The sequence below is a fragment of the Mastigoproctus giganteus genome, chromosome 7 (assembly GCF_048544385.1).
Source record: "Mastigoproctus giganteus isolate SK-2022 chromosome 7, ASM4854438v1, whole genome shotgun sequence".
Taxonomy (NCBI): domain Eukaryota; kingdom Metazoa; phylum Arthropoda; class Arachnida; order Uropygi; family Thelyphonidae; genus Mastigoproctus; species Mastigoproctus giganteus.
Genome location: NC_143581.1, coordinates 182,592,454 through 182,612,727, shown reverse-complemented (window position 1 = coordinate 182,612,727; position 20,274 = coordinate 182,592,454). Strand labels below are relative to the sequence as shown.

At 35.2% G+C, this 20,274-nt stretch overlaps 1 protein-coding gene across 2 annotated transcripts in view; it reads left to right on the top strand.

Moving 5' to 3' along the window:
* Snup (snurportin-1) overlaps positions 1-20,274 on the top strand; it is a 285,875-nt gene that overhangs the window by 165,997 nt on the left and 99,604 nt on the right. For both annotated transcript variants that reach the window (XM_090377225.1, XM_090377224.1), the window contains exon 5: positions 11,454-11,550. In XM_090377225.1, coding sequence (XP_090233351.1) covers positions 11,454-11,550 — 97 coding nt within the window. The remainder of the gene's footprint in view (positions 1-11,453; positions 11,551-20,274) is intronic.

Here is a 20,274-nt window from a genome sequence, read left to right as displayed (position 1 = left end):
AGTTACTGTAGAGTTGTTAAAATTGGGAGGAAGAGACATAATACAAAAACTGGCAAGGCTCTTCACAAAGTGCATTAGAAAAGGTGTGATGCCTAAGCAGTGGAATAATGCAATCATAGTTTTTCTGCATAAGAAAGGAGATAATCAGAAATTGGAAATTAGAGACCAATTAGCTTGTTATCCCATATCTACAAGTTGTTCACAAGGGTCATTACTAACAGATTAGAAAGAATACTTGATGAGAATCAACCGAAAGAGCAAGCTGGCTTTAGGACAGGATTCTCAACTATGGATCACCTTCACGTAATATCACAGCTAATGGAGAAAGCAAATGAATATAAAACACCATTATGCCTGGCATTTGTGGATTATGAAAAGGCATTTGACTCCATAAGCATAAGGCAATGTTTCGGGCACTGGAAAGACAAGGCATAGATACTCCATATATTATGATTTTGAAGAAAATATATGAGAGTGCTACATCCTTTATTAGACTAGACAAAGACAGTAGCAAATTTAAAATCGAGAAAGGAGTTCGACAAGGAGACACAATATCTCCGAAGCTGTTTACTGCTGCCCTTGAGGAAGCTTTCAGAAGATTAGACTGGTCGCAGAAAGGAGTCAATGTGAACGGAGAGTACCTAAACCATTTACGATTTGCAGATGACATTGTGGTCATAAGCCACGATCCCAAAGAATTAGAGGAAAATCTTAATCAGTTATGCACAGTTAGTAAGGATTTTGGACTAAAGATGAATATGGCTAAAACAAAAGTAATGATGAATAAGTATGCCACGGAAAGGGAAATAATGATTGAACGAGCAGTAATTGAAAAGGTTGAGTCATATACTTATCTGGGACAAGTTATTAGCTGTAATAATGATAAATGGCTGGAAGTCAAGAGAAGAATAAATTTTGGATGGTAGCATTCAGGAAATATAGTCACATACTGAAGAGCAATATCCCAGTTTGTCTGAAACGTAAAATAATGAATCAATGTATACTCCCCACCATGACTTATGGAAGTGAAACTTGGGTACTCACCAAAAGAATGGAAGAGAAGCTAAGAACTACACAGCGAAGAATGGAACGAATTATATTGGGAATCAGACTGTTAGATAAGAAGAGAAACACATGGATTAGGCAGCAAACTCAAGTAAAGGACATTCTTATCAAAACTAAAGAACTAAAATGGTCTTGGGCAGGACACATAGCTCGAAGACATGATGACAGATGGACTAAGAAAATAACAGAATGGTACCCAAGAGGAGCTAGAAGAAAACCTGGAAGACAAAGGCGGAGATGGATAGATGAAATTCATGAGTTTTTGAGTAGTAAATGGATGGCCAGTGCTCAAAACAGAAGGAACTGGAAAGTTGCTGGAGAGGCCTTCATCCTGCAGTGGATTGAAAATGGCTGATGATGATGATGATTTCTCATGCCTAAATTTCCATTAAAAATTTGGATAACTCTTTCTTTGTTCATATTGAGTTCTGATGCATCCATTCAAATACTTAAACGACAATCATTACTAATGTGTCCTTACCTCTAAGGGGACATAAATTCAAATTAAGAAAGGACAGATGTAGAATTGATGTGTGGAAATTTTCCTTTAGCCAGTGGGTGGTTAATTGCTGGAACAAACTTCCATCTGTCGTTGTGGAAGTTGATAGGTTGAATAAATTTAAGGAGGAACTGGACAGGCATTTGGAGGGAATGGTGTGATTTTTTTTTTTTTTTTTTTGGCTGATGCTGCATAAGCTAACACACATGCTTTCTTGCATCACATGCCACTACTACTACTACTACCTGGTTCGTATTTTCATCAGTTTTCATGGATATCAGAATGCTTCTGTATTCTCTTTCTTCCATCTAAAAATCTTTTATGCCATTCAAACATGCAAGCTCTTGACATAGTATCTTTCCCATGAACTTGACTTAACAACTTATAACTTTCAGTTGGTGTTTACTTTAGTTTTGCTAAAAATTTGAGGTTCATTCATTGTTTGATTCTTTTGTCTGTTATTTTTCTGGCAAACTGCAAAAACAGATCAATAATTTGTAATGCTAACAACATATGCTCACAACATATCCGAAATTAAAAACAACTGTGAGGACTGGCGTCGAAGAAAGCAGATGTGAACAGTTACTTTAACAACATGAATTGTGATAAGGAGTGGGTAGAAGATTATGTAGTGTGATTGCAGTGTAGAAGCTAGTGAATGACCTTGAACTCCCTGAAAGAATTCTGATCATAATGTCTGCAATGTCAACCAGGCCTTCAACCTTGCCTACCTCAAGTGTATGGAAGCTACAGTGTTCTACTTAACTTGCTACCATAATTGAAAATGTGAATTTTTAATAACAAAAAAGAAAAGTTGAATTTTAAGAAAATTTTGGAAATCACCTGTCCATAAAAATTTTGGAGAGCACCTAGTAGTAGTGGCATTTGATGCAAGAAAGCAAGTGTATGAACTTATGCAGCATCAGCCAAAAAAAATTACAAAACAATCTCCTCTAAATATTTGTCCAGTTCCTCCTTAAATTTATTTAACCTATCAACTTCCACAACAACAGATGGAAGTTTGTTCCAGCAACATCCTTCCTAAAATGAGGCCCCCTGACCTGCATGGAGTACTCAAGGTGTGGCCTGACCATTGCCTTATACAGAGGGACAATCACCTCCTTTTCCCTGCTAGCAAAATTCCTGTATATCATTGACAACACCCCATGATCTGCCCTGGCAGCCTGTCTGCATTGCTCAGAAAACTTCATACCTGACTGCACAATTACTCCCAGGTCTTTTTCATTTTCTGCCACCTTAAGTGTAGTACCACACAGTTGGTACGTTTCTCTGGAGTTAATTCTACCCATATGCAGCACTTTGCATTTTTAAATGTTAAACTTCAGTTCTCACTTCTCAGCCCATCTGCCCAAATTTTCTAGATCTTGTTGCAGTAACACACTGCCATTACTGTCATTAACAACCCTGCCACCCTTTGTGTCATCTGCAAACTTCGATACTAAGCCTGATATACCTTCATCAATATCATTGATAAATATACAAAACAGCAGTGGACCCAACACCAAATCCTGTGGGACTCCACTAATAACATTAGTCCACAAAGAGCAGCACCCATTAATTACCACCCTCTGTCTTCTCCCACCCAACCATCATTTTATCCATTGTAGCAACTTACCCTTAATACCATTCTTCTCCAATTTGTACTGTAGTCTTCCGTGCGCAACAGTGTCAAAATGTCTTGTCCACAATGTCTCATTTCTGCTGCATCTAGAGCTCAACTGGGTTAAGTCTTTCTAGCAGAAGTATAATTTTAATCCCGCAAACAAACAACTAACATTAGGACATGCATTTTCTAATATGACACACTGCCTTTTGTGGCCAAATTCAAAACAACAAACCAATCACATTACTCTGCAAATATGCCTGTATTGATTTTGCCACATTCAGCATAAAGATTATATTATAATCAGCTTCTACTTTTATATCTTAATTTCAGTTATTAAACAAAGAAAATGAGTGAAAAACAAAAACTAATTTAATTGTATGAATATAGTTTAATTATCTCTGTTGCTACTTATTTAAATAATTATAGGATAATTTGCAATCCAGGTTTGGATAAAATTTGACAAAATGCTATCTTTGTAGAGTTTTTTTTTTTTTTTTTTTATTTATATATTTATTTTTTTACCCCACCAGTTTAAAAGTAATAGGCCCAAATATTTCAGAAAAATTAAATATTTTTGTTGACGACAGATTTTGTATGTACAATAACTCAAGATCATAGTTATCTATCTTATAGGCCTAAAGGTAGATTTGGGGCTCATTTTAAACAAGTTTAGAGGTATTTAAAATGAAATATAACTTTTTGTAATAAGATTGTATAACTGAAATGATTCCTTGTCTGTACTGAGGTTAAGCTCTCTACTTGTTTTAATGAAAATGAAAAGGTATGTAACACAGTATGCCTCAAGTTATCCTTGACTACAAAATGTATTACCATTAGAAAATATTAGTTTTGAATCTGTTATTTTCAGAGCCAGTGTGGGGGAAGGGAAAGTGGGATACTACTACCCTCCCTCTCCATGTTTTTTTTTTGGGGGGGGGTAGTATAGTTCTCATGCTCAGGCTCTTATATTGTATGTAGAAATGTTAGCTCTCCGGTGGAGGTATCAGATATGGAGGGTAGGTTATTGGCAGTTAGAGATGTTTAGTTTCCTAATATAGATAGTGCCTTATCTTATTTTCATGAAAGGTTTACCTTTGCTTTATCCAGTAGAATGTATGATCATCCCTCGATTTGCACAGTTTCGCTATTGCGAAACCGTGAAAATTTATTGCCAAAATTTTAGATTATGTGCTGAGTTTTGCTAACTGCGCAATTTTTGTTTAAGAAACTTCAAAAATAGGAATGAATAGCAAATTTTGAAAATTTATTTATGTTTTTTATATATTTGAAGATTTTATTGAAGGGAAAACACATTTCACCATAATAACATAAAAACCCACACAATTGCAACTATCTGGATTATTGTAAATGCAATAAGATTGAGTTTACTACCTGTTTATAATAGATTGCACTAACAGAAAAGCCCAATAAACCAGAAAGTGCAAATTGTTTTTGTTTTATGGTTGTGACCTCCAGAAATGTGCTTTAGAAAAATATCACAAAGGCATTCAAAACTGATTCTTATAACCAAACATAGCAATAAAGTTATTTTTGAAACAACTTCCTAATTCAGGAACCCCCTTCATCAGTTATCCTACGATAGTTGTTTAGACAGAATCTTTTTCTGGTTCATGCAACATATTGTTTTAATCGGTAAGCATTGCTTTTGCTGATTTAATATTTCTTGTCTATATAAAGTGTATGTTTAATTAGTGCCTGAAATGAAGAAAGCTACAACAAAAAAAATTTTTAATTTAGTGGAAAAATTAAAAATCATTAAGGAGTTAGAAAATGGCAAAAAGGTTGTGACATTGGCCAAGAAATACAGCATAAATGAATCTAGCATTCGACAAATTGTGGAAAATGCTGAGAAAATTAAAAATTCAGTTATCTGTTCCACATTATTGGCTACAAAAAGCACAACAAAAGTGCGAAATCTGTTAATAGAGAAAACTGAAAAATTACTTTATTTCTGGATAGAAGATCTTAATCAAAAAAAGAATGCCTCTTGGTTCAGATATTATTCATGCCAAAGCTCCGCAAATTTTTAATTGCTTAGAACAACAAGAAGCCAGTCCATTCAATGCAGACTTCTTTCTGGTCAGTAAGGGTTGGTTTGAAAATTTAAAAAAACTTCAAAGTCTTCACAATCTAAGTTTAATGGGGGAAGTAGCAATTGAAGATACGTAAGCTCATTCTTTTTATCCAAAAACTTTAAAGGGTGTTATTGCGACTGAGGGCTATCTAGCAAGTCAAGTGTTTAATGCTGATGAGACCAGCTTATTTTGGAAGTATATGCCAAGCCGAACATTCATTTCAAAAGAAGAGAAAACCACCCCAGATTTCAAAGCTGCAAAAGGTATGTTAGCACTTTTGTTATGTGGCAATGAAGAGGGTGACTTTAAGTGTAAACCACTTCTAATTTATATGTCAGAAAATCCTCTTGCTTTTAAAGGAATATCAAAAAGCTCCTAACCAGTTTATTGGAAATTGAGCAGAAAAGCCTGGATGACAGCTAAAATCTTCGAGGATTGGTTTTTAATTGTTTTTACATCAAAACAAAAAAATATATTGCCTGAAGAAGAACATAGCATTTAAAATCTTGCTCATTCTTCACAGTGCACACAGTCATCCTGCACATTTGTCTGATCTGCACCCAAATGTGAAAGTTGCCTTTCTTCCAGTGAATAGAAGTTTGTTAATTCAGCCAATGGACCTAGGTGTTATAGCTTCCTTTAAACTTTATTACTTAAGAAGATCTTTTTTACAATTGGTACTGATGGAATAGGCAGTCTTTCAATTCGAGATTATTGACGGAATTATAACATTCTTGATGCTGTAAAAAATATTGAGTTCGCCTGGGGTGAAGTTAAGAACTCAACAATGAATGGAGTGTGGAAAAGGCTATGGCCAGAAAGCTGCACTAAAGAAGTCATGGTCGAAATTTTGGAGGTAGTTGTGATTGTGAGAATTTGCAAAATGATTAGTGGAGAAGGATTTGAAGAACTGGAACCAGCCGATATCACAGAAGTCCTTTAATCTTATAGCGAACAATTATTAGTGGATGATATTTTTTCACAATGTGAAGAAGATAACAAAAATGATAAAAACGAAGAAGATGCACACAACAATTTGACCATGAAGAGACTAGCTGAGTTTTTAAGACTTGCAAATCATCGTAGCCAAGAAGCTCTGGATATGGATCCTAATTTGGGGAGGAGTTTAAATTTTCGCAGAACTTTATCATTGGCTTTAGTTCCTTATGAAGAAGTTTATAGAGAAAAACAGCGTGCTTCTAAGTGAACAGTTTTAACTATTTTTTTCCGAAAAGTGCTAGATACTGTTGCAACTTTATCTCAGGAAAACAATGGCGAAGAAGCAATGAATTTAGATTAAAAATCTAGAGGTGCATATTAATTAGCAAGAGTAATTTTATAGACATGTTTGTAATTTTTTTCTTTCTTTTTTCTTACCAAATCAAGACAATTTTTTTCAATTTCATTTTTTCTTTTTTCTTTTTTGCACTTTTTATTTATTTTTTTAAATTTTTTTTATTTTTTGTGTACAGGTATGTAACCCTCATTATGCCATATAAACTAAGTTTCGCATTGTGTGGTGTTTTCCTGGAACGGAATCCCCTTGCAAATTGAGGAATGACTGTGTATAGAATGCTGTGTGCATGCAGTTCAGCACAAGAAGAAAGATAAATAAGTAACTTTGAATGTGGCATGGTAGTCAGCATCAGATATGCTGGTATAAGTATCTCAAACTGGAATTCTTCTGGGATTTTCACATATAACTGTGTCCAACAGCCAAATAGGCTAGGATGCTACGTGTGTGTGTGTGCATGCACCCAATTCAGCACAAGAATGGACATGAACGATTTGAGTGACTTTGAATGTGGCATGGTAGTCAGCATCAGATATGTCAGTATGAATGTCTCAAGCTGCAACTCTGCTGGATTTTCACTTATGACTGTGTATTGAGATTGGTCCAATAACCAAATAGCATCCATCTAATTGTAGTCCTAATGTAAGAGACCATTGGAGGCTGACAGGACTTGTACAGGGCAACAAAGACTACAGTCAGACAGATAACAACCCAGTACAACATGGTAACCAAAATGAATCCCAGAACACATAACTTGTCATACCTTGCCACAGGGCATTTCAGCCAACAACTGAACCAAGTTCCACCTCTGTCAGGAAAAAAACAAGAAGGTATGGTTAGAGTGGGCTCAGGAACTCTAGCAGTGCACATTTGTGGGTTGGTTTTCCTGGTCTGATGAATCCTGTTTCATGGTGATGGGAGAACCAGAGCAACAACATGAGACCCTGGACCTGACCTGCTAAGTATTAACAGTGGTGGCTGGTGGTGGCAGTATAATGGTGTGAGAATCGTTTTTTGATGCACTTTGCACCTCTTAATACAAGTGGAGCGGCATCAGTATCTGGATGCCACAAGTAATCTGGAAATTGTTTTGGACCAGGTGCACCCCTTCATGGCTGCAGTGTGTACATCTATGAATAGGTTCTTCTAGCAGGATAATGCACTATGTCACAAGGCCAGAATTGTAGAGGTTTCCAGCAACATGACAGTAAATTCAGCCTTCTGCAGTGACCTTTCCATTCACCTGTGGGATGAGGTGGAATAAGCTCTTTCAAGTAGTGATCCACATCCATCCAATTTGCAACAACTTTGGGAAGCAGTTGTGTCAACAAATGCCAGTATCCCTGTGACACTTTGTTGACACCTTGTTTGAGTCTGCACCGTGATGGATCAGGCTGTTCTGTAGGCCAAAAGGAAACATACTCCCTATTGTTTACCTAATAAAATGTCTATCAGTGTATGAAGGATCTCAAATGCATATTATCATTCCTGTCTCTTTTCCCATTGCAAGTAATTTGTTTTGATTTTCCTCCTTCCCTTCCCCATCCACTGAAGAAGACCCACAAAGAATTTATATGTATTAATAATAATAATACAAGGAATGTCCCATAAGTAATGCTCACTGTGCATGTCTTCCTCACTCCATGCACTTGCACTATTAACATTTATCAGGATAATAATTTGAAGTTTAACCTCAGCATTAGTGTGCTTGAAACAGAGTTCTCACATTAAATGTTTGTGTAGAGGCTTTTCAATTTTGAAACTTTACATTGTTGAATATGGGCACAAATCTGTGAATTGTTGCGGTAAGTGTGTGATGAGTCAACAGTAGATAATAGCAAGATTTCATGTTAGTCTCCAGGGTGGACAGTGTTGAAGGCAGGCAGTGCTTGTGTAGGGTGACAACCAGAAAACACATCAGCACTCATTATTACCATTTTGGAGAAAGGCAAGGCATGTGACCTGTGAAGAAATAGCCAACAAATTTTTAATACTGAAATCGTCTGTTCACTGAATTTTAATTGGGTTGTTAAAAAATGAAAGGTTGCTGCCCAGTGGGTCCCACATTTGCTTTCAGATGAACAACAAGCAGAGTGTAAAGAAACTGCAACACGGTTACTGACAAGAACACGAAAAGTTTTTAAAATGCATTATTGCCACTGATGAGACACAGACATGACTTGGACACCTGGACTGAAGTCACAATCAGCTTAGAGGAGATACGTATCCATCTTCTGCATGTTCCTCTAAATGTCACTGGCAACAATCAAAGGCGAAACAAATTGTGATCATATCCTACAATTATGAGGGAATTATTGCCGCTGATCATGTGCCACTTGGAAGATCAGTTACTGGAGTCAATTTACAACATTTCTTCATCAGAAATTACACCCGAAAATTGTCAGGAGCAGCCATAGACATTGGAAGCTAGTATGCTCATACTCCATGATAATGCAAGGCCTTGTATCACACAGTCTGTACAGCATGTTTCCGCCAGTTACAAGTGTAAAGCACTATCCTACCCCACTTAATAGCCTGATATGATTCCTTGCAATTACAGTCTATTCCCTAAGCTCAAGGAACCATTGCATGGACAAAAATTTCTGTCTGTAAAAGCATTGGGGGTAGGAACCAATGCTTTTACAGACAGCTTGACTTCAGAAAACAGTTAAACAGCATTCAGAAATTACTCAAAGGTTGGAAAGCAGTTATAAGGTGTGAAGGAGGCTACATTGAATGTTTGAATGTAAATTATGTTATAAAGTAAATTCATTTTAAATTAACCAATTTTGTTCATTATTTTTGGAATAACCCTGGTGGTAATGAATAATTCTGAATACAACAGGATCTTGCAGAGTGCTAGTTTATTGTGTGCAGGTTAGTTTCTGAAATATATTCATCCGTTTCAGGTTGTGCACTTGGTCTTTCAGGTTACCGTCCAGACTTATAGCAACTAACTACCTGAAACTTGAAGCAAAAAGTAAATTAACATATCATAATACACAAAATAAATTTAAAACCAGAGTAATTGATAATTTTGTTATAAACATATTAAACAGAAACATGAAATAATAAATACAAGTAGCCAAATAGATACAAATCTATATTAGTATTAATGGGGCTAATTGATGCAAGGAAGCACACTTATTCTACATCTGGGGGGGGGGGATTGAATCAATCACAATATTTGCCTATTGCTAAAAAGTAACTATCCAATTTTGTCTTGAATTTTACTACATTCTCCACCCCAGCCACTTTGAGAGGTAAATCATTTCAGAAGTCAGGAAATCATTACTTCATAAGATGTAATCACATGTTGCTTCCCAAAATTTTTTATTTGTACCCTCTTGTTCACCTTCTAAATATATACACAAATATGCCTTCCTCATTCATTCTGTTTATTCTTTGAAGGGGATAAGCAGAATAAATTAACACAAACACCTTAAACACCTTGATCAGGTCACCCCTGAGTTGTTCAGTCTCCAGGCCCTATAATCCCTGTGCTTGGAGGTCTTTCTTATATGGATAACCCTCAGCACCCCACGGTGTGGTTGCCCTTCTTTGAACCCTCTCTGGAAGTTCCACGTCCTTTTTTTAGATGAGACTTCTAGACCTGAGTACAATATTCCAAATGTGGTATAGTTTATAGAGACGAATAGTGTCATCTTTATCAGGTAACTGCTCTCATTGTGACCAGTCATACAACATACTGACATAACATGCTTATGAAAGAAACTTATGGCACTACCTCATTCATTATATAATGTTCTTTCTGTACACATTCTACTTTCTATATTTAAATTCTTCATCCTCTATGTCTGAATAGCACCATACTCCTGCTGTCCCTATGTCTGGATTTGATGACTTAATCAGTGCTTCATATTCATCAAATTTATTTACAGTACTTATAGCATTAGTGTAGAACCCTGTATATGTGTACCTGTTTGTGCCCATAGTAACCCTAACATGGCCCATATATTTGCTTTTCATTTGAGGATCCCTAGCAGCCTCTGTATTCCTCTCCCATACCTTGTTTTCCAGGCTGCTGGATGTCCCAATAGAAGCATTGCAAGATTCAGTTTCACCTCTGCTTGTGCATGCCATTAATCCATTAGTAGGCCTATTGTAAGTCTACTAATTTGGGACTGAGAACCATACAGTCGTATTAGCCTCTTGAAGTGAATCTAAACAATCTCGTGCATTCTTTGTTCTACCAAAATAATGTAGTTATCTGACGTGATAGCACCAGATAGGGAGTTTTTTGTATAGTGATAATACTGGAGCTGCACAATTATTTTAGTCTTGCACAGTGAGGCTAAACATTTTTGTAGTTAATCTCCCCTCCAATTGTTTTTCTTTGTGAGTAGAGAGAATGGTATCAGAATTGTGAATATTTGGTGATTTGCAAGGTGTACTGCATACTGCTCCTTGAGCTAGTGCCATTGGGGAGAAATGCTTCCCTCCTTACCCTGTTCTTATTACTGCTATATTTTTGGCTTTGAGGATACCTGAAATTTTTCTTAATGTAGCAGTCTCTATACCATCTCAGAGCATTAGTAACAAGGCTATGCAACAAGAGTTGTTGTCGTCAAGTATAAACAATGCAACTTGGAGCCTACATTGAGCACTTTATTTTCTATCATATGAAAGCCACATAATGAAAACAGTGATTCATCTGTTGTTTAAATCAGATTTATACACTTGTTTGCCTCATGTAATTGATCTGCAAATGTCAATGTCCAGCACCTACTGTTACTGAGATGTTCATCTCTGAAGTGCCAAATTTCTTTTATACTTGCTACCCTGTATATATATTTTAATTTCCTCTAACCTGTAATATGAATTATTAATTAAAAAAAAAACTCTATGTAGGGAGAAACAAAAGCTTATACCAAGAGTGGCTATTTAGTAAATAGTTTTCCATCTCACCTTCCAGGAGGAAACAAAAAACAAAATCTGGGAAATACAGGTAATGCTTTTCATACTTAACTTGTAATTTAATTTTCCAAGTTGTTTCTCCATTTCCTTGTTTCTTATAAATTATCAATTTTATGAGGAGTGGTCTGATTATGTACAGGGTGGTTATCAAGTCCTTTCCTACTTGGAAAATTAATAACTCAAACTATAGGTTGTGTCAAAAAACATTGTTTTTGTGTTGTTAATCTGTATATGTTGGATTTTTTAAAAACAATAAAAAAATAGTTTGAAATTTAACCACAGGTTTGCTTGTTGATTGTGTGGGCTTTATGGTACAAGGGCAACACAGCTATAATGTGCTGATTAACCACAGGTGGCTAAATGACTTATTCACCTTGATAAATAAATTAGCTTTTGCATTTATTATACAAAAGATGACTCTGGGATTAGAGAATTTGAGTGCTTACTTATGACAGTCATATTCTTTGTTATCAGGGTAAAACCCCTGAAGCTAAAGTCCATCTTAAGTAACCAAGTCCAGTCAAGTTTATTTTAAAATGTTGTCTATTTTAAGCACTTTAAAACTTTATTGCAATAATGGCAATAATATTATTGGAGCCCTTAGTGTATGTTAGATATATAAAAGGTCTCAACACCTCCTTGTTTGAAAAGAACTGCATTAAATACTGCAATGCATTTGAAGAAGGCAACTTAATCCCTAAGCCTAGAAGTTGTCATCCATCAACATCAAAAGAAGTAATTCACACTTGTGATCATGTTCAACAACAAGCCCAGTCAAATTTGTTGAGATTATCTAGTGTTCATCATACATCTTGTGACTGGTATTTCCTAGAGCATGGTATATGAAGCTTTAAAAGTAGACTTCTACCTGTTTTTCCTATAAAATAAAATATAAAATAAACCACAAACCCATTGTAATGTTGCCCTGTGGATAAATGGGGCAACATTACAATGGGTTTGTAATATTGCCCTGTTCATCATTATTGCACAGGATTCAGAATGGTTATTTAGCATACTGTGGCTGGATGGTACTTGCTTTCATGTTGATGGATGTGTGGTAGGTGCATATTGTTGAATTTTGACCAGAGAAAACCCTCGTGTATGTTGAAGAATCATTCCACACATTAAAAGTTATAGAACTTGTAGATTTATGTCATATACTATTGTTGGTGCCTTTTCTCTGAAGCCAACAATTGAGGCACCAATTTTGGATATGCAAAATTAACAACACACATTGTTTAGCCTATTGCAGACCAAAATTATTCCAGAGGCTAATGAATATGTTTTACATGGAAGCACAAGTTTTATGCAGGATGTTGCTATGTACCATAATGACGATAATATCGAATAGCTCCTTTAAGAAACCTTCTTTGAAGACCAGATTTTCAATCTCAATTTCCATATCCCTAGTTTGCAAGATTGCCTCACCTAACTCCAGCAGACTTTGTAGGGATATCTGAAATATCAAGTTTATAGACTCCACTCTTCAACCCTTCACTTCTTTCATATTTGAAGGATATAATATAGGAGGTAGTGAAGATACCATCTGAAATGTGAAGGCAGTGTCCCATCCTGATTGTCTATTAGAAAATATGGTGGACACTTGGGAGATTTGATCATCAATAAAGGTTGTTGAAAAAGTTAATTGTATTATTTTTCTAAATGAATCATTTTACATGTGCCTTAGTGGCTGAATTTCAAACAAATTTTTTATTGTTTTAAAAATCTCATATGTACTGATTATTATGCAAAAAGAAAATAATTTTTCAATGTGACTTACATTTTTTTTAAGTTATTAATTTTTAAAATTGGTAAAGGACTTGATGAACTACTCCATATATGCGGGTAGAATATATTTGTTTCAGAAACATTCAAAATTGAGATATCCATCATGAACAAAACATCAACATAGAGCAGTTATCTGTTTGAAATATTGAAATATAATTTGTATGAACAATGCTAAAATGGGGGAAGAGAGGACTGATATAAATATATCACATTTTAGTATTATTAGTGGCAACTGCTGCAAGGAAGCAAGCTTTTTACAGTATCAGCAAAAGAACAAAAAAAAAAAAAAAAAAGCTGTTTTCCCATCCCTATAATAATTTCTGTAATTCTTCCTTTAATCTAATTAAACTACCCACTTCCACAACACCAAATGGTAGTTTTTTTCCCCAACAGCTGATTAGTCTCCAGCTGAAAGCAAATTTTCGCATAGCTATCCTATAGCCATTCTTTTTCAGTTTAAATGTATGTGTTGCCGAGAAAGAGTAACTTATGATGCCATCAGCATTTTAGTTTACTCAATTCATTTAAAACCTTAAACACATCAACCAGGTCTTCTCACATGCTGAAATTTGCAGAACTGAAGTCTCTTGTGGTAAGAGTACCATTTTTTGTTTCCTTTCCTTAGCTAATCTTGTTGCTCTTCTCTGTACATGTTCTAATGGACCCACATTCTTCTCAAAATGAGGCATGCAGATCTGTATGCAGTACTCAAGATGTGGCATAACCATTGCTTAATACAATGGGATAATTACTTTGTCCTTGCTAGCAAACTTTCTCTATATTATTAATGTAATCCCATGAGCTGTCCTACCAGCCTGTCTGCATTGCTCAGAAAACTTCATGCCAAACTATACAGTTATCCTAGGTCTCTTTCATTCTCCAAATTGTGTGAGGTACCACCTAATCAGTATGTTATCCTGGGATTACTGCTAGCCATATGCAGCACCTTGTATTTATCAATGTTAATCCTTGGTTGCCACTTCTCAGCTTATCTGCTTAATTTTTGTTACACAGCTACTCCCCGGCTTACATAATATTCGACTTATAGAAATTTGACTTTACGTAAGTTTTTGCCAAACGGTGCAAACGTAAAAAAATCGTGGAAACGTATTTTGCATCCCGTAGGAATAATTTTCACGATTAATTATAATGAAAATATTGTAATGTGAACCCAATAATGCATTGTGTGTGTGTTTTTTTTTTTTTTTTTTGGTAATTCGTTCCAAGACCTTGGAATTTGAAATTTTAGCTATATAACTAAGCTATTTATCTCTCTGAAAGGTCTTTTTTAAAATGGAAATTGCAGCTTTCATCGTTATTATATGTTCCGTTATAGGAATCAGTTTTTTCCAACTCCTTTGTGATATTTTTCTAAAGCACATTTCTATAGGTCACTACCATAAAACAATAAAAACAATTTGCACTTTCCGGTTTATTGGGCTTTTCTGTTATCACAATCTATTATAAAGGGGTAGTAAACTTGAGTTTATTATTTTTGCGATAATACCGATAACTGCAATTTTTATGTTACGGTATCATGATGAAATGAGTTCCCCCTTCACTGAAATCTTCAAGCATATAAAAAACAAATAAATTTTCAGAATCTTCTCTTCGTTCCTATTTACTTATTACAATGGTGAAGGGAAAGGGGCCAACGGAAAGTGCAACTATTGGCAGTGCTAGGAAACGAAACAAAATTGATTTAGAAATGAAGATGATTAATTAAAAAGTACGAAGCAGGACAAAGTTTGTCATCTATTGCAAGGGAATTGGGTCCCGCTGCTTCAACAGTGAATACTATATTAAGGGACAGTGCACATATAAAAGAACATGTTAAAGAGGATCAATGCATTTAAGATCAACAATGATCACAAAACAGCGTTCAGGTACTATATCGAAAATGGAAAAGCTATTAATAATATAGATGGAAAATCAGATTCAGAAGCAAGTGCCTCTGAGTCCAATAGGCACCTCAGTAGCCAGGTGGGAAGGAGCAGCAGTGCGTAGCACACACTTCTTGATTATGACAAGGTTCGAGCCCGTCACGGAGGATGCGGAAAGGTCAGGGAATGACCACCACATATTCCGGAGCAATATGGCCTTAGTTGCTGATGCTCCTAAAAACAAACAAAAAAACTGAGTCCAATGGCCATTCAAGCAAAAGCAAGAACTATTTATGAGATATTAAGGATAGGTACGGTAAACCCCAAGCCAAGTTCATGGCAAGCAACGGGTGGTTTAATAGGTTCAAGCATCGTGCTGGTTTCCAAAACATTAAAATATGCTGTGAAGTCACCAGTGCCGATTCTGCAGCTGCAAAGAAATTTTGTGATGTATTGGAAAAAAAATCCTTCTAAATCTCCACAGCCCTCAACTTCCACCAGTGACATGCTTATCAGCTGGAGAGTTAATTCTGGCAATGATGCTCGAAAGGTAAAACTTGCTGACATTATGCCTGTCTCCTCTGTTTTTGTAATTTTATAATTTTGAAATTTTTGTAATTTTGTACACTTTTGTAATTTTTCCAGCGTATGAGATAAAAAAATTGAATAAATAATTCTATTTACACATTCGTCGAACATTTCTTTTTTGCTTCAATCAAATTCAGCATGCATAGTTGCGAGTGCTGCGTAAGCATTTAGGGAAATTCCGACTTACATAGAGTTCCACAGAACGCAACCCTTACGTAAGTCGGGGAGTGGCTGTACTCTCCCTCTGATTTGCAAGGGGTGACGAGCAATTCAGACATAGGCACTGTGCTTTATATGGATAGCATCTCTACCCCCCCCCCCATAAAGATCTTATTGCAGTAGCACACCTTCATTCCTGTCATTAACTACCAAGTAAATCTATGTATCGTATACAGACTTAGATAATAAGCTTGACCTGCCTTCATCACTATCATTAATAAATATTGAAAACAATAAGGAGCCCATCACTGAACCCTGAGAGACTCCACTAATAACATTTATCCAAGAAGATTAGTGCCAATTTATAATCAGCCTGTACTTGTGCTACTCAGTTATCTCATCCCTTTATCCATTGCAGTAACTTTCCGCTAATGCCACATTGCTCTAATTTGTACAGAACTCTTTTATGTGGAACATTTTTTTTTTTTTTGGTAGTTGTTGGCGCATCAGCTTCTGTGGCCATAATGCACCTCCCAAGGTTTTTGCAGTACTTTGATCCAAGCCCGAGGCGGGATTCGAACCCGCGACCTTTGGGTTGCCAGGCAGGCACTTTACCCACCCGGCTAGCTTGGTCGGCTGTGGAACAGTATCAAAAGCTTTATTGAAATCTAAGTATATGATGTCAAAATTATTTTTTGCATGGTTAGCTTCTGTGATACAGTTCCTTTATTACTGTATAATATTAGCCAATCAGATTGGTCAGACAATAATAAATTCATGCTATTGTGATTTCTATATAACTTCATATGTCAAAATGATCAAGATAGAACAATACTTCTGTAACAACTGATTCTATTATTTTTTCTGAAACAGAAGTCTACAGGTCTGTAATTACTCAATTTGCAATTTGACTCCTGTATTTTTATGTTCTTATGTATATTTTTATGCAGTCTTAGAAACTTCATCTTTGAGAAAGCTGTTGTTAACAAAAGTTGCTGTTATGATTATCAATGATCTTGCCCCAAGGGTGTATGCTGCATGGTTTTTCAGTGTGGAAAATAGCTTATTAGACATACAGTTGAACTGGGTTATAACGAGATCACGGCTGTAACGAGCAAAAAGCCATAATGATTTAATTTACGTATATTCCCATGCAATCGCTCACTGTTATAATGAGTGTATATTATGGATATACCGAACAAAATTTCAAACAAATTTTGCTCAAGTAATTGAAAAATCCCCATTTCTTGGAATAGACGAAAATTAAAAGGGCGACTTAGCTTTATGACCACCTGCATCGGATTAGCGGCTGGTTTATGACCTTGTCCTTCCCGGGACGGGGGCTATACAATAGTACATTGGCATTCTGCTTGTCGCATTACCCTATTTACAGATTGTCTTGTATTCACTGAACCATAAATTTATTTCGTGACTTCTAAGAGCATTGTATGCATTTCGAGCTTCTATGAAAATTGTATGCAGATCACTTTACTATCATTTTAAAGTAAAATTAATTAGAAATGAACCCTTCCTTTGGAAACAGGTCTCCTAACAAAAGAATGTCTCTCTCGATTTGCAAAATAGTCAAAATTATTCGTGAGTTAGAACGTGGTGCAAAAAAAGTTGAAGTATATAAAAAGTTTTCTTTGTCCTCTTCAAGTGTATCGACATTGTGGAAGAATTACGATGTTTACATATCAGCACTGGAAAAGAACATAAATTTTATTTTAAAAAATTTTATTAGAACTGAAAAAAAAATTTAAAAAGTATGAGGTTACAAACGTTGACGAAGCATTGCTTCAATGATTCACCACACAAAGAAGTGCTAGATTTTCAATAGATGGTCCGATCTTAAAGGCCCAAGCAGAAAAATTTGCTAAACAATTTTGTGTGTAACAACAATTGGCTGGATCAATTTAAAAACCGACATAACATTGTTTATGCAAAAATTAGTAGAGAATCTCAATCTGCAGATCCAATAATGGCAAATGAATGGTGTGACCGTGTTTGGGCTGAAATCAGGAAAAATTTCAATGATGAAGACATCTACAATGCCTACTAAACAGAACTTTTTTTTAAATTTGACACCTGACAATACATTTAAATTCAAAGGGGGAAAATGTGTTGGTGGAAAAAAATCAGACTCACTTGATGGTGCTCGTATGCACAAATATGACAGGAACTGATTAAAAAAAAAAACTGTTTGTTATCGGAAAATCGTTAAAACGTCGGTATTTAAAAAACGTAAGGAAACTTTCTGTGGATTACACTGCAAATAAGAAAGATTGGATGATTTAGGATGTTTTTCGGCAATACGTAAATGATTGGAATAAGGAACTATTCAAAAAGAAGAAAAATATTTTACTGTTAGTTGATAACTGTCCTGCACATCCCCAGATTCAAAATTTCTCCAACATTAAGCTAGTGTTTTTGCCTCCCAATGCGACATCAATTTTACAAACAGTGGACGTAGGTGTAATAAAGAGTTTTTGATGAAAGTATTTTATAAAAGATTTCTATTCTACGTCTGATCAGTCAAAGAGAACAGTAACTTACTGAGTCCATATCGATATTGGATGCTATAAATTTATTGAATGATGCGTGGAACAACATTACTTCGACAACCATATTGAATTGCTTGAAGAAATCGATATTAAATTCAAATGAAATTTCAATTGTAGATGAAGAAAATGGAAATGAAGAAAACAACTTACCATTATCCGAATGGTTGCCACTTAACAACTATGTAGGTTATACAGATAACATCGATGAATTTGTACGACTCTGACAACTTATTAACTAGTGGTCTTCCTACAGAGGGTGACATTGTAGATACTGTACTCAACAAAGACTATACCATCACCCTCAGTGAGCGATCAGAGAGAAAACTGGATACCCAATTACAAAAAAACAGTTGGCAAACCATAAGATGGAAGCTTGTTAAGAAGACCTTTATGCCAAACACAATTGAAAGCCTTTGAGATGTCAAGAGCAAACTGCTTGTGTTTCACCAAACTTTTCCATTGAATTTATCCATAAATGGGTAACATAAGCCAGAATATCACCAGTGGATCGAGACTGATGGAATCCATACTGGTGATCGTTGATCAGATGGAAGGTTTCTACAAGCATATTAATACAAATAATATGTATGTATATACTTATTATTTTTTTCTCTCTAATATTTCTTTTGTTTTTTTGAATCTATCTTTTTATCAAGTCATTGAGAATTTAAAAAAATAGGAGGTAGATTTAACTCATCACTGATATAGTTCATTGTTTAACGGCCCCAGGGGTTCCCCATCTCTGCTATCACTGTTATAGCAAGTAACAGTTATAACGAGAAAATATTGTCAGCCCCTTGATGCTCGTTATAACCAATTTTGACTGTATTTGGTTAATCATTTATCTCTTTTGCTCACAGAATTGTTATTTTAACCTTATACTTAGGATGACGTAAACTGTTGAGAAATTTTTACTCTCTCTCTCTCCCCCCCCCCCAACTAAGATAATATTATAGTATATTTCATATGGGGAATATAGTCTTATGCTGTTTTGTGGTGAAATTTTTGCACCTGCAAAGCTCACACACATAAATGGCACTCTGGAATCGTTTCTTAGGCAAGATTGAATGCATGCTATATAGATGTAGCTACTGTTACACAGTTCCCTCTTATTTTAGTTTTTTCTTCGGTGCACTCAATGAGTATCACCTTATGTGCTTACTTAATGCTGTTGCACAGCTGGTTGCCATACAAAAATGGTTAATGATTATTATTACAAGATCTTGGTTTTCACACCTGAATTGGAAAATAAATGATTTAATCACTTAAGATGAAGTAACCTTACCACTTTATTTTATATATGTGAAGTCTAATATTGATAACTATTAGATTTTACAGATATTCAATTGGTGCTTTGAAAACCATTCTTGATAATTTTAACAAATTTTAAAAACTGCAGAGTTTAGATTCAGAATATTAAATGACAAAGCACTCTAGTCGAGAGTATTCCTCAGTGACTAGTGTGCTGCTTATTTCAAGTAAATTGGGAAAAAAAAAAAATTAATTATACTTTTGGATGGACTTTTTGTTAGGTTTTAAAATAAAATTATTGAAGGCTATTAGCACAAAATTATTTGTTTTTAATAAAAACTAAGGATAAAATATACAAATGAGTCTTTCTTTCTGTCTATTTGATAAATATTGGAATAATTTTTATTTTATTTTGTCTATGAACTCCAATTTTGACACATTTTAGATGTTTTTTATATGCACGTATGCATTAAGGAAATAAAATTATATACAGGTCACTTTATATAAAAGAATATTTCCACC